This window comes from Spermophilus citellus (assembly GCF_964194105.1).
Source record: "Spermophilus citellus genome assembly, chromosome: 6".
Classification (NCBI taxonomy): domain Eukaryota; kingdom Metazoa; phylum Chordata; class Mammalia; order Rodentia; family Sciuridae; genus Spermophilus; species Spermophilus citellus.
In genome coordinates, this window is record NC_138187.1 from 32974049 (window position 1) to 32988957 (window position 14909).

At 39.4% G+C, this 14909-nt stretch overlaps 1 protein-coding gene across 15 annotated transcripts in view; it reads right to left on the reverse strand.

Moving 5' to 3' along the window:
• The window catches only part of TRRAP (transformation/transcription domain associated protein), a 135477-nt gene that overhangs the window by 19344 nt on the left and 101224 nt on the right, over positions 1–14909 (reverse strand). For 11 of the 15 annotated variants that reach the window (XM_081299849.1, XM_081299850.1, XM_081299859.1 and 8 more), the window contains 4 exons: positions 7317–7545; positions 6450–6715; positions 5857–5957; positions 621–822 (listed from right to left, as the gene is read on the reverse strand). In XM_081299849.1, the coding sequence (XP_081155975.1) occupies positions 621–822; positions 5857–5957; positions 6450–6715; positions 7317–7545 (798 nt within the window). The remainder of the gene's footprint in view (positions 1–620; positions 823–5856; positions 5958–6449; positions 6716–7316; positions 7546–14909) is intronic. The other 4 variants (XM_081299852.1, XM_081299851.1, XM_081299860.1 and 1 more) reach the window with 1 other exon arrangement.

Here is a 14909-nt window from a genome sequence, read left to right on the forward strand (position 1 = left end):
AAAATCTCAGATCAACATCACCCTAGCTCTGGTAGGACAAAGGCTGGCAGCCTGGAATCCACAGATGCCTTTCTTTTAGATATAAATAGTTATATCTCAGAGCAAGCAATCTCAGAGTCAGGTATTTAGGTGTTTGGGTGTCCATGCACATGTGGTGAGGTTCATCTAAATGTTGATGTTAAATCAAGAAACTGTACATGCCCAATACCCCCCTGCACTCAGGGCTATGATGGGCACTGTGTGAAGAGACCACCAGCAATCAAAGGACACAAGCCTTGCAGCTGCTGGAGAGATGCTAACATCAGACAGGTGTCCAGGAGTTAAGCCCTAACTCCAGTGCTCTTCTGCAGAATGGGAGTCTCAGTCTCACAGAAAGCACTAGACTCTAGGTGAAGCTTTGTCATGCAGAAAGTCCTGGGGCCCTAAGGATGTCCAGGCCTCGATTTCCTTATTTTAAAATGGAACTGTAAAAGACACTTGAAGGAGATGGGAATTAGGAGTTAAGGCATGAAATCAATCCTCTCACATCCAGCATGAATCAGTGATTTAGAGCTGGTTTTTGATCCAAACTGAAAGGCTACCAGATGGTCTTTGATCAAAGACAATTCCTTGGATCTTACCTTGGCCAAGTATTTCCTGGATTTGCTCTCATTTTGATGCCGGCAAGCATGCAGGTAACAAGTAATGGCAGAAACCCCAAGGTGCAGCTGTCGCTCCTTCACAAAGATATTCTCCAGATAGTCGCCCCACATAGCCCAGGCTTTCACCAGCACGTCATGCATCTGCACGGCTGCAGAAAAGGCTTTGTTTGCTTCCTCAGACCTGTGAGGAGATGCAAAACCAAATCATAATTCACATTGTAAAATTAGCCTTTTTTTTTTTTTTTTTTTTTTTGTACCAGGGATTGAACCCAGAGGCACTGAACCACTAAGCCACATCCCCAGCCCTTTTTTGTATTTTATTTAGAGACAGGGTCTCACTGAGTTATTTAGGGCCTTGCTAAGCTGCCGAGGCTGACTTTGAACTCAATGATCCTCCTGCCTCAGCCCCGGAGCCACTGGGATTGTAGGTGTGCGCCACCACGCCTGACAAAATGAACCATTTTGAAGGGAATGTTTCAGTGTCATTTAACATATTCATGATGCTCTACAACCACTTCCTAGGCAGTCACTCTGAACTCCCCAAATCCAAGCCCCTGAGGACCACCAACCTACTATCTCCATTGATTTACCTACTCTGCATATTTCATAAAAATTAAATCATATATCCTATGATATTTTGAATCTGGATTCTTTCATTTAGCATACTACTTCTAAGGTTCATCCATATTGGAGCACAGGTCAGAACTTCATTCCCTTCTTATAACTGAATAATATTCCACGGAGTATAAAGATGACACTTCCCTTAGCAATCCATTTGTGTTGTTTACATGTTCTGCCTATCGGAACTAGTATTGCTATAAAAATTTCTGATCAAGTAACTGTTCCAATTCTTTTAGATAGATACCAAGGAACAGACTCACTGGATCATATGGTAACTTTTACTTTCTTGTGAAAATAGTTTTCCATAGCAAAGACACCATTTTTATATCCCACCAGAGATGAACAAGATATACAAGGAAAACTATAGGCCCATCTCCTTTATGAATATAAATGCAAACACCTCCAACAAAAAACTGGCAAACCAGTTCCGGCAGCATATGAAAAGGATTATACACCGTGACCATGGGGGATTTACCCAGCAATACATGGATAGTTCGGCATTTAAAAAAAAAAAAAAAAAAAACCAGTGTGATACACATTAACACAATGAAAGAGAAAAACACGATCACCTCAGTACCCTTGGAATAAAAGGAACAAGTTTAACCTGGTAAAGGGCATAGACGAAATACCCAAAGCCCACACTACTTAACAGTGAAAGACCAAAAGCCTGTCCCCAAGATAGACAAAGAGACAAGGGTCTCATCATTCTAACTCAACACTGTACTTGAGATTCTAGTCAGGACAATTAGTTAAGAAAGTAAATGCCTTTGGACTAAAAAAAAAAAAAAAAAGAAAAAAAGAAGTAAAAACTAGCTTTATTTGCAGATGACATGATTTTTTTTCTTCATGAAATTGCTTTTTTGTGCATCAAAAATATAAGAAAGTCAAAAGACAATAGACACATTGGAAAAATTATGCAAATCACATAAGATTATTTTCTCTTTTTTTGGTACCAGGGATTGAACTCAGCCACAAAGCCACATCCCCAGTTCTATTTGATATTTTATTTAGAGACAGGTCTCACTGAGTTAGTTGCTTAGCACCTCACTTTTGCTGAGGCTGGCTTTGAACTTGTGTCCCCTGCCTCCGCCTGCCAAGCTGCTTGGATCACAGCTGTGCACCACTGTGTCCAGCCTCTTTTTCTCCTTTTAATTAGAGTGTGATATTTATATAATGCTCTGACAAAATCATACATGCATGGAACCTGACCCACTCCATCTCGGTTCCCATTCCTCCCCCCTCTTTCCTTTGTCCCCCACCCCCTCCTCCACTGCACTATTCCTCCCCTGCTCATCCCTTGTCTCTCCTTGAATGTTGCCTTCCACACACACAAAAAGGTGAGATTCCCTGTGGCATGTCTATGTGTGCACTTGAAGTGCCTTTGTGATTTCATTGAGCATTTCCTTCTTCTTCCTGTCCCTCCTCCTTCTCCTCCACTGATCTTCACCATATCTGATCTTCCCCTACTTCTTTTCCTTATTTTGCTCTAGCTTTCACAGATGAGAGAAAACATTCAACCCTTGATTTTCTGAGTCTGGCTTATTTCACTCAGCATGAGGTTCTCCATTTCCATCCGGTTACTGGCAAATGCTATAATTTTATTCTTCTTTATACTGAGTAAAATTCCATTGTGGTGTGTTCTTATATTCAGAACCCCCACACACACACATTCTCTCTCTCTCTCTCTCTCTCTCTCTCTCTCTCTCTCTCTCACACACACACACACACACAGCTAATAAATTCAGCCCAGTTGAAAAACAGAAAATCAATAGCTAAAATCAACTGTATTTCTATACATTAGTAACAAACAATCTGAAAATGAAATTAATACAACTACTCATGAGCCAGGTGCAGTGTCACATGCCTGTAATCCCAGAGGCTTGAGGGTGAGGCAGAAGGATCTCGAGTTCAAAGCCAGACTCAGCAAAAGTAAGGCTGCTAAGCAATTCAGTGAGACTCTATCTCTAAATAAAAATATAAAATAGAGCTGAGGATGTGGCTCAGTAGCCAAGTACCCCTGAGTTCAATTCCCAGAACAAAAAAAAAAAAAAGAAAAGAAAAGAAAAGAAAGAAAGCAACTCATAAAAGGATCCAATGAAATAAAAATATTTAGGAATAAATTCAACATAAGAATTGCAAGGTTTGGGCCGGGGGATATAGCTCAGTAGTTAAGAGTGCTCGCCTAGCATGTGTGAAAGCCTGTGTTCTATTCCCATCATTGCCTCCCCCACACTGCCCCCCCCCCCAAAAAAAGGGTACAAAACTTATACACTGAAAACTATAAAACTTGTGCACTAAAAACTATGTTTGGGATGGTTTGTTTTATATTTGAATAAAATTAAAGATGACCTAAATTACTAGAAAGACATCTGTGTTCATGAACTGGAAAACTTTTTTTTTTTTTTAAATATTTTTATTTTTCAGTTATTGGCGGACACAACATCTTTGTATGTGGTGCTGAGGATCGAACCTGGGCCGCACGCATGCCAGGTGAGCGCACTACCACTTGAGCCACATCCCCAGCCCCAGAACTGGAAAACTTAATATTGTGAAGATGGCAAAATACCTCCCCCCCCCCAAAACTGATCTAGAGTCAATGCAATTTCAATCACAATCCCACCTCCTTTTTCCTGCCACAGAAATGGTCAGACTAAAATAATCTAAAATTCACATGAAAGTATAAGGGACCCCAAATAATAGATCAACAGAATAGAAATGACAGTCCAGAAACAACAACCCACACATGTCTGGTCAACTGATTTGACAAGAGTGCCAAGGCAATTCAATGGAGGAAGAATAGACTTCTCAAGAGATGCCACCAGGACAACAGGACAGTCACATGCAAAATGAATCTGGAACCCTACCTCACACCACATACAAAAATTACTCAGAATGGACAAAAGATTGAAGTGTAAGAGTCAAATCTATAAAACTCTTAGAATAAAACCTAGGAGTAAACGTTTGTGACCTTGTATTAGACCATAGTTTCTTAGGTGACACCAAAAATTTGGGCAGCATGAGAAATAAAGTTATAAAGTGGACTTTGTCACAATTAAAATCTTTGTGATTAAAGGACACTATCAAAAAAGTGAAAAGGCAATCCACAGAATGTGAGAAATACTAATATATCTAAAGGAAATTTGTATCCAGACATATCATGAATTACAATTCAACTATATCATTAGTCATTATGGAAATGCAAGTCAAAACCACAACATGATGTAACTTACGCTCATTAAGATGGCTATAATCGGCTAAAAGATAAGAAAACAACAAATGCTAGTGAGGCTGTGGAGAAACTGGGAACCTCAAACATCATGATGGGAATGTAAAATGGTACTGATAGCCACTGGGAAAAGCTGGTATTTTCTCAAGAGGATAAACGTAATACCACATGTGATCCAGCAATTCCACTCCTAGACTTATACCCAAGAGAAATGAAAACATGCTCACATGAAGCCTTGTATGTGAACGTCCAAAGCAGCATTATTCATAATAGCAAAAAGAAACAACCCAATTTCCATCTATTGTTTAATGGGTAAAGAAAAAAAATATAAAAAAATGATGGAATTATTCAGCCATGAAAAGAAACGGGTACTAATGCATGATTCAACACTGAAAAAAAGCCACAAAAGGTCACACGTTGTATGAAATGTTCAGAACAAGCAAATCGATGGGGACAGAAACAGGTGTCGAGGGAGAGGGAGAAGGGGGGCGCGGGTAACAGCTAATACACATGGGATTTCTTCTGGGGATGACAGAGTGTTCTATAATTCACTCTTGGGGATGATTGTACAACATCATGAATATACTAAAACCCACAGACTGTACACTTTCAGATAGAGTATTTTGTCTTGTAAATGTAAAACATCATTTAAAAAAATGACAAAACTCTTTATCATGACAAAATTGCTTCCTTATTTTAAAATAAGCTAAAAATGCAACCCATATACGCTGAAAATGTGGAAGTGGGTGTGAGAGTTTACACATAGCAATCAGCAGCATCTTGTAAGGATACCTCATTTGCATAGTATTTACAAAATTTCATTTGATGTTTATTTCCATCTTCTGCCAGGAGCCAGATAGTGAATTGTTTGGACTTTGCAGACCATACAATTTCTACAACATACTTAATTCTGCAGCCACAGGGTGAAAGGAGTTATAGAATGGTCAGTGGGTATGGAAGTGCTCCTATACAACTTAATTTCCAAAACCTGTCTACTGTATGGATTTGGCTTACTGGCCATTACTGAATGACTTCTGCTCTAAATCAAGAATCATTCCCATGAAAGGAGCCAATTCTGTTCTAACCTGGCAGGCTAAGTAAGTATCAAAATGACCCCCTGTTATCAGCAGTTCTGTGATTAGCAGCTCATCTTTAATAAACTTTTTAGTTCTACACATTTAGTTCAATCCGCTGCAAGTTACTATCTGTTACTATCTGTGCAGAGGTATACCACCCCCCAAAAAATCATACCAAACAACTGTCATGAAATCAGATCAACTTCTAGTTTGCATTTCCCACTGGCATTAAGTTGTAAATATTTGCTTTGGAGGGCTTTCCTACTACCCTATTCCAATATAAGATACATACTTGTTGATCTGAGCCAAGAACATTCCCTTCAGTGCATAAAATTCAGCTGTCATCTCTTTTGTGAAGTATTTTAAGTTTGTAGATTCAATAACTTCAAGACCCTATTTTAAAAAAAGAAAACGAAACAAGTTGAAAAGAAGCTCTTGAAATTCTAGATAATATAAAAATGTCATGAAAGTATTTATCTAGGTAATAAGTCTTAAAAGCCATTGACAAGAATGGATTGAGAATGGAATTGTCTACCGAGAATATTTTGATTGATAAGTAGTATTTACACTGACTCACGAAAAGCCAAACTTAGACATTTAAGGGTATTCTTCTCAACATAGCCAAAAATCTAACTCATGCCCTTATAGTAGTTCATAATTCTATAGTTTTTTTTCTTTCCTTAAACACACTAAGCATATGACATAATCAAGAACATAAATGTAACTCAAATACTCAAGTGTTTTTCCTTCAATTTCTTGTTTTGGAAGGATTGTCTCCCACTATTAAGGCTATTTGTAAACTCCAATCCTTCTCCTTATTATCTGACCCAAGAGCCCTCACCTGAACCTCCTCGACGGGAGGGACAGTATCCCTTGGAACCCTACCTGCATGCACTCATTTTTGCCCATCACTCCTGCCAGCTGAAGATAGCATTTAACTTGCTGTCGAATCTTCTGGAAGCAATCCACAATAGGAACAGTGGGAATAGTATGAATACGACTTAATATGTCCAGTGCTACGTTGACCAGTCCTTGTTTTCGAGCAATTTTTCCATATTGGATGATTGCTGAAGCTGACGCGTGAACCCCAAGCATAGCATTATTTGAACTTGGATCATGCTGGGAACTATTTTCGTATGCAGTTACAATAGCTAAAGAGCAAAGAAATGAATTATCAGTCCCTGTCAAACATTTTTCAAAGTATTCCACAATAAGGCTTAAATAAAAAATGAAAACACACAAACATGGTTATGAAAACAAGAAGCTCTGTGATAAACCCTTGTTGCATTTCCTTGTATCACAAGTAAGTCATGAAAGGTGCTACAGAGTTGAGTGTTGCTGTGTTAGATAACAAATCACGAAATCACAAAGTTTGTCCTAAAAACAGGTGGGTGGCAGGTTTGGGTGGTAAGCTGGGGACCAGGAGAACCAAATGGCTCAACAGAGCCAGCCGAGAGCAGCCGTTCCTGGCAGGGGCACTGAGATAGAGTGCCATCACTGAAGCACGGTGCCCCTGCTTGCCCCGCTGGTGCAACAGGCAGCGTCCAGCAGCAATTCTCTTCTAACTAGAAAAATGGAACAGGTAGGAAAAGACAAACAACAAAAAAAGTCCCACCATCCTTCCTACCTTCATCTACCCTCACCATTATCACCACTACCTGTCTTACCCATTCCAAAACAGAAAATCTGGAAAAGGGAAAAAAACCAAACCAAAGACATGAAACCAGCACAGCGGGGCATCTGGAAAATTACATGATGAATGCATGCCGGACCAGGTCGGTTTACCCTGGTAATGGTGCTGCCTCCACATGAAGATGCTGCTCCAGTGGGACAAGTCGTCAGACACGATGGGCAGCCGGTTCCTCCAGGTCTTCACCACGGTCTTCATGTCGTGCAGGCTGTTGTTCCTCCCGAGGTTGGTTGGCTGCAAACCTGCATTGATCTGTGCAGCCTCCTGAAGCTCAATGATTTGCTGTGCTGCCTAACACGACCAAAATAAGACATTCCACAGTAAGCACTCCTAACAACCAAGGAGAAAACCAAACCACTGAGTCAATCAAGAGTCTGACCACCGGGAACACCTCCTGACACCATCACCAAGGGAAGCACCTCACACAGGCACCAGAGATTTCACACTCAATTTAGTCTTCATCCAAACATTGACCTGCTTAAGACTCCCCGTGATAGGAGATTGGGAGAACGGAGGTACAGACAACACGCCTTGCTGTCGAGGGGTCCCTAAACCTTTCTTCCACTTTTCAATGCCCTTTGGCTGCCCACTTCATTTGGCTCTATCTACCAATGCAGAGCAATCCCACCTCCCCTGCCTGCAGGCCCTTCTTCACCAACTTCGGATTCAAATCCCCAAAGATCTAAAACATGGTTCTTAAGATCTCTCTAGGCAGAAAAGTACAAGTTTGCCACATCCCTTCAAAGTCTATCCAGTTTTCCATCTTAAACCTCAGGAGTGTTGCTGGCCCCAAACTTCTGAGGCCCTCCCCTTATCTGTACCACTCTGGCCACAATTCTGAGCCTATCCAAACATACCCATCAAATTCCATCTCCACCGCCCCCTTCCCTCTTCTCTTACGGTCCACATGGGTTTCTCCTTCCCCAAATCTCATTACTAGTCTTTGTACTGGGATTGAACCAAGGGGGACTTTCCCACTGAGCTATACTTGCCCTTTTACTTTTTTATTTAGAGACATCCCTCAGATGAGAGGCTCCTTTGAGGAAGAATCTATTAGTTTTGCGGATCTCTCACAGCATGTAGTTCAGTATTCTGAATCTTGTTTGCTCTTTTCAAAATTGCCTTGAAGAACTTGTGCTTTTTATCTACATTTCAAGTTTAGTTCAGAACATTCAGATTTCCAGAACCTTCCTTAAGTCCTGCCTTGCCACAATAAAGAATCAAAGCTTACTAAAACATAGGTCAATAGGCTGTTTTATAAAAGCTTTACTAAGATGTAGTTAAAATACCATTAAGTTCACCCTTTAAAGTATGCAATTCATTATTTTGTAGCATATTCCCAGGGTTGTATAAACATCACCATTAGCTAATGAGAGAACTTTAACATCACTCTCCAAAGAAACTCTATATCCATTAGCATTCTCCATTCTCCTTCCCCAGCCCCTCAAATAACAATTTACTTTCTATCTCTATAGATCTGCCTATTCTGGGTATTTCATATAAGTGGAATCATACAATATGTCTGGTTTCTTCACTTAGCATAATGCTTTCAAGGTTCGCCCATGCTGTAAGTTATCAGTACTTCATTCCTTCTGATAGCTGGATTATTTCATTATATGGATGTACCACATTTGGGCTATCATGAATGCTTCAATCAACAATCCTGGGCAATATTTGTGGTCATGCTTTTATTTCTCTTAGATATACACCTATGAGTAGAAGTGCAGGATTATAAGGTAACTCCATGTTTAATACCTTGAGCTGGCAGACTGTTTGCAAAAAAGTCACAATATTTTACAGTACCACCAGCACTGTAAGGATTCCAATTTCTCCACATTCTCATCAATGTGTTGTCCTTTTAATTCTATTCAACCTAGTAGGTATGAAATGGTATCTTGTTATTGTTTTAATTTGCATTTCCAAGGCTTAATGGTTATTTGTATATGTTCTTTGGGGAAATGATCATTCAAATCTGTTGCCATTTTAAAACTGAGTTATCTTTTACTGTTGATTTTATAAGAGTTCTTTATATATTCTGGATAAAATTTCCTTACTAGGGCTAAAATCTACATTTTCTCCCATTCTGCATAAGTTTTATTTTTTACTTTTTACTTTGATGTTGTCCATTGAAGCAAAAGTTTAAACTTACTCCTAAATATTTCATTCCTTTTGACCTTATTATAAATGGAATTGGTTTATTAATTTCATCAGATTTGAGTAAATTTTTGGACACTATTTTTTTTCAAATATTCTTTCTGCCCTTTTCTTTCAATCTACTTTTGGGAAATGTTGGTATACCTGAGGGGTCCCCAGGTCCCTGGGCTCTGTTCATTCACCTCATTGTTCTTGCTTTGTTTCTTTGACTATATAATGTAAACTAACCTATTTTCAAGTTTGCTGATCCTTGTCTCTGCTTACTGATAGCTGCTCTGAAGCCCTTCTAGCAAATTTTTTCATTTCAATATAACTTTTAAGCTCTGCAATGTTTATTTGGTTCCTTTTAAAAAGATAATTTCTGTTTTCTAATATTCTCTATTTGGTGAGGCATCATTCTTGTATTGTCTTTACATACAATTTCCTTAGTTTTTGAACATGATTACAAGAGTTGGTTTAAAGTTAATGTCTGTTAAGCTCAACATCTGGGTTTTCTTTAAAGACAATTTATACTGATTACTTTTCTTTCTTGAATATGGGACATATTTTCTTTTCATGTCTAAATTATTTTTTAAAATTGGACATTCTGAATATTATAATATGCCAGTTCTGGAAATTATGTCTTTCCTCCGAGGTTTTTTCCCTTTTTTCCCCGTTGTTATTGTTGCTATTTGTTAAATAACTTTTCTAAACTAATTTTATAAAATCTAAATTATTTGAAGGCTATAACCACTGAAGTCTCTACTCAGTTAACTTAATGGTCACCTAATGATTAAACAGAAATTCAATACCTGAACCAGAATGTCACACAGCCTGTGCTGTGGGGCTGTGTGTGCCTGTTGGAGCATGCCATCAATACTCAGCTAGGGAGCCTACAACTCTGCCTTAGCTTTCACTTCCTGCTTGTGCACAGGAAGGTGAGAAACAAGAGGTGAACACTCAGGGACTCCTCAGGTTTTTCCTGAACACGTACACAGGCTGTGCATGGCCCTCAAGATTCTCAGGAAAAGGAAGAGCTTTTAAGATATTCTTTATTGATACCTTACCTTTACCTGTTCTAGTCTCTCTTGTGTGTTAGCTAATATTGCTGCTTCAGGCAGCTTTGGTGTTAAACAACTGCTGCTAATTATTTCTGACAAATGCATGTGGAAATGACTTTTCCCTAAGTCAAGTCAAATAAGAGACAAAACCTATGAAACAGGGCTTGCTAGAAAGCTTCAATGGGATTCCAACATGCCAGCGGGCGTGGAGAGATCAAGTCTCTGACCTCTTCAGCTGTGCGGGCATAGGGAGTCGTAAACAATCTAGATTCTGTTTGCTCAGGATCACTAGGCAATGCTGAACTGACGTGGATCTGGGGCAAACAGTCTGGGCCTCTCAGAACACACACTGAGCCCGGATTGGCTGAATTCAAGCTCCCGTTCGACTGCTTCCCGCAGACAAACAGCTGTGACTCAGCACTAATCCATCCGGCTGAAACAACTGGTCGGCCCTTCCGTTCCTATGGAGGTAAATGCCAACCGAGCCTTCATAGGTAGTGGCCACAGGTTTGAAACGGGGCTTGGGAGAGACAGTAAGGATCCACCCACTGCATTGGTCACCCGGCAAAGGGAAACAAACTGTCGCCATTTGCAAGAGATACCACCATGGCAGAGAACTGATGTCACCAGACTGCGGCGGAGGAGATAACTTCATTGAAACCTGCTGCTACAGGTGTGTAATTCCCTAGCCTTCCCTCTCCACACATCGGGGAAACCTTAAGGGCCCCTCCCAGCTCTCCTGTAAGGGCCCCTCCCAGCTCTCCCGTGAGCGCGATAGCCAGACCGAGGGAATCAGACGTGGCGCGGGACCCGTGGCGCAGAACTCCCGGCTACCGCTCCCACCAGTGCTGACAACTGAGGTCTCTTGCACCAGCTACCGGGGGTGTGGCTACCAGAGGGCAAGTAAAATTCGCTGAGGATTCTCAGCCCCAAGCTCAACAAACTTAGGGTCTGAGGGAATGGCAAACTGGGAGAGTGTGCCCAGTCGTTCATGAAAACAGGGCTCCCAGGAGCAGCAGACCTGGCGTGTAGCCAGTATTGAGGTGAGCGGCACCCGTGAAAGGGGCCTGGCTAGAGGAAAAGTGGGGAAGTGACTAGACACAAGAGGAGGCCCTAGGCACTCAGGATTGGAGACTCGCCCAGTCTGGGAGGAGCTGCTGCACAGTGATTGGATCCCGCGTATTGACAGGAGAAACTTGGCCTGGTGGGCACAGAGCCACCTACTGGAAGAGAAGTTAATCAAACTCTAAGACTGCATTTATTAGTTTTTCTTTTTCTCTTTTTTTTGATTTGGGATTTTCCTTTCATTTTCATTTTTCTTTCTTGTTGTATTTAAAATTTTTTTTACAATTTTTTAAAAATTTTTTTCCTTCTAATTTTAATTTTTTTTTAATTATTATTTTTTTTCTTTTTTATTTCCTATTTTTTTTCTTCTCTTGTCTTTTCATTTCTTTTCAATTTTCTTATTCCCCCTTCCCTGAATTCTACCTGCTTACTCTCATTCTCTTTAGTGACTTCTTCCCTTCCCTTCTAATACCTTTCCTCCCAAGCATCAAATAAATTTATAGGAGTAAACAGTAACTCAACAGTCAAATAGAACAAGAAGTAACACGAGCAACTTGAAAAAGCAAGGAAGAAAAGGAGTACAAACAATGCAGGACAGCCTAAATATTCAGGAGGACCTAGAGTCATCAGAAAAATGGTCATATAAAGAACTCAAGGAACACCGTAGACAGATGGAATGGAACCTTAAAGAGGATACGAGACAGCAAATTCAAGCAGCGAAAGAACACATTGAGAATGAATTACATAAACAGATAAAAGAAGAAGTTAAGCATCTTTATCAGGAGATAGAGATTATAAAAAATAATCAAACAATAATTCTAGGAATGAAGGAAACGATAAACCAAATTAAAAACTCAATTGAGAGTATCACTAACAGAGTGGAGCAAGTAGAAGCCAGAACGTCAGATAATGAAGACAAAACATATCATCTTGAAAAGCGTCTAGCAAACTCAGAAAGGCTGGTAAAAAACCACGAGAAAAACATCCAAGAGTTATGGGATAACATAAAAAAAACAAACTTATGAGTCATCGGGATAGAAGAAGGTACAGAGATTCAAGCCAAGGGAATGAGTAACCTGCTGAATGAAATAATTACAGAAAACTTTCCAGAAATAAAAAAGGAAACAGATATACAAATTGAAGATGCATACAGGACACCGAGCACACAAAATCACAGTAGACCAACGCCAACACATTGTTATGAAGATATCCAATATACAGAACAATGAGAAAATATTAAAAGCTACAAGAGAAAGGAGACAGATTACATTCAGGGGTAAACCAATAAGGTTAACAACGGATTTTTCATCACAGACACTGAAAGCAAGAAGGTCATGGAACAATGTATTTCAAACACTGAAAGACAATGGATGCCAACCAAGAATTCTGTATCCAGCAAAATTAAGCTTCAGGTATGACAATGAAATAAAAATCTTTCATGATAAACAAAAGTTAAAAGAATTTGCAGCCAGAAAACCAGCACTGCAAAGCATTTTGAGCAAAACACTACACGAGGAAGAAATGAAAAACAATAACCAAAACCATCAGTGGGAAGTGCCTCGGTAAAGACAGAGGGCGAGGGGAAAGATCATGGAGAAACAAACTAATTTTTTTAAAAAAAGGATAAATAATCAAACATGGATGGAAGTACAAACCATACATCAATAGTAACTCTGAATGTTAATGGCTTAAACTCTCCAATAAAGCGACATAGGCTGGTATCATGGATTAAAAAAACAAATCCAACAATATGCTGCCTCCAGGAGACACATCTGATTGGAAAAGACATACACAGGCTGAAGGTGAAAGGATGGGAAAAAATATACCACGCACATGGTCCTCGTAAGCAAGCAGGGGTGGCCATCCTCATAACGAATAAAATCGACTTCAAGACTAAGTTAATCAAAAGGGATAAGGAAGGACATTATATACTGTTAAAAGGAACCATTCACCAACAAGACATAACAATTATCAATATTTATGCACCAAATAATGGTGCTGCGACATTCATAAAACAAATTCTCCTCAAGTTCAAGAATCAAATAGACCACAATACAATAATTATGGGTGACTTCAACACACCTCTCTCACCATTGCACAGATCCTCCAAACAAAAGTTGAATAAAGAAACTATAGAACTCAATATCACAATCAATAACCTAGACTTAACTGACATATATAGAATATATCAACCATCATCAAATGGATATACTTTTTTCTCAGCAGCACATGGATCCTTCTCAAAAATAGACCATATAATATGCCATAGGGCAACCCTCAGTAAAGATAAAGGGGTGGAGATAATACCATGCATTTTATCTGATCATAATGGAATGAAACTGGAAATCAATGATAAAAGAAGGAAGGAAAAATCCTACATCACATGGAAAATGAACAATATGTTACTGAATGATCAATGGGTTACAGAAGACATAAAGGAGGAAATAAAAAAGTTCTTAGAGATAAATGAAAATACAGACACAACATATCGGAATCTATGAGACACAATGAAAGCAGTTTTTTTTTTTAAAGAGAGAGAGAGGGGGAGAGAGAGAGAGAGAGAATTTTTAATATTTTTTTTTTTTTTAGTTCTCGGAGGACACATCTTTGTTGGTATGTGGTGCTGAGGATCGAACCCGGGCCGCACGCATGCCAGGCAAGCGCGCTACCGCTTGAGCCACATCCCCAGCCCCATGAAAGCAGTTTTAAGAGGGAAATTCATCGCCTGGTGGTCATTCCTCAAAAAAAGAAAAAAATCAACAAGTAAATGAGCTCACACTTCATCTCAAAGCCCTAGAAAAGGAAGAGCAAAACAACAGCAAATGCAGCAGAAGGCAAGAAATAATTAAAATCAGAGCGGAAATCAATGAAACTGAAACAAAAGAAACTATTGAAAAAATTAACAAAACTAAAAGTTGGTTCTTCGAAAAAATAAATAAGATCGACAGACCTTTAGCCATGCTAACGAAGAGGAGAGAGAACTCAAATTACTAACATACGGGATGAAAAAGGCAATATCACAACAGATGCTACAGAAATACAGAAGACAATTAGAAATTATTTTGAAAACCTATATTCCAATAAAATAGAAGATAGTGAAGACATCGATAAATTTCTTAAGTCATATGATTTGCCCAAACTGAGTCAGGAGGATACACACAATTTGAACAGACCAATATCAATGGATGAAATTGAAGAAGCAATCAAAACACTACCAACCAAGAAAAGCCCAGGACCGGATGGGTATAGAGCAGAGTTTTACAAAACCTTTAAAGAAGAATTAATACCAATACTTTTCAAGTTATTTCAGGAAATAGAAAAAGAGGGAGCTATTCCAAATTCATTCTACGAGGCCAACATCACCCCGATTCCAAAACCAGACAAAGACACCTCAAA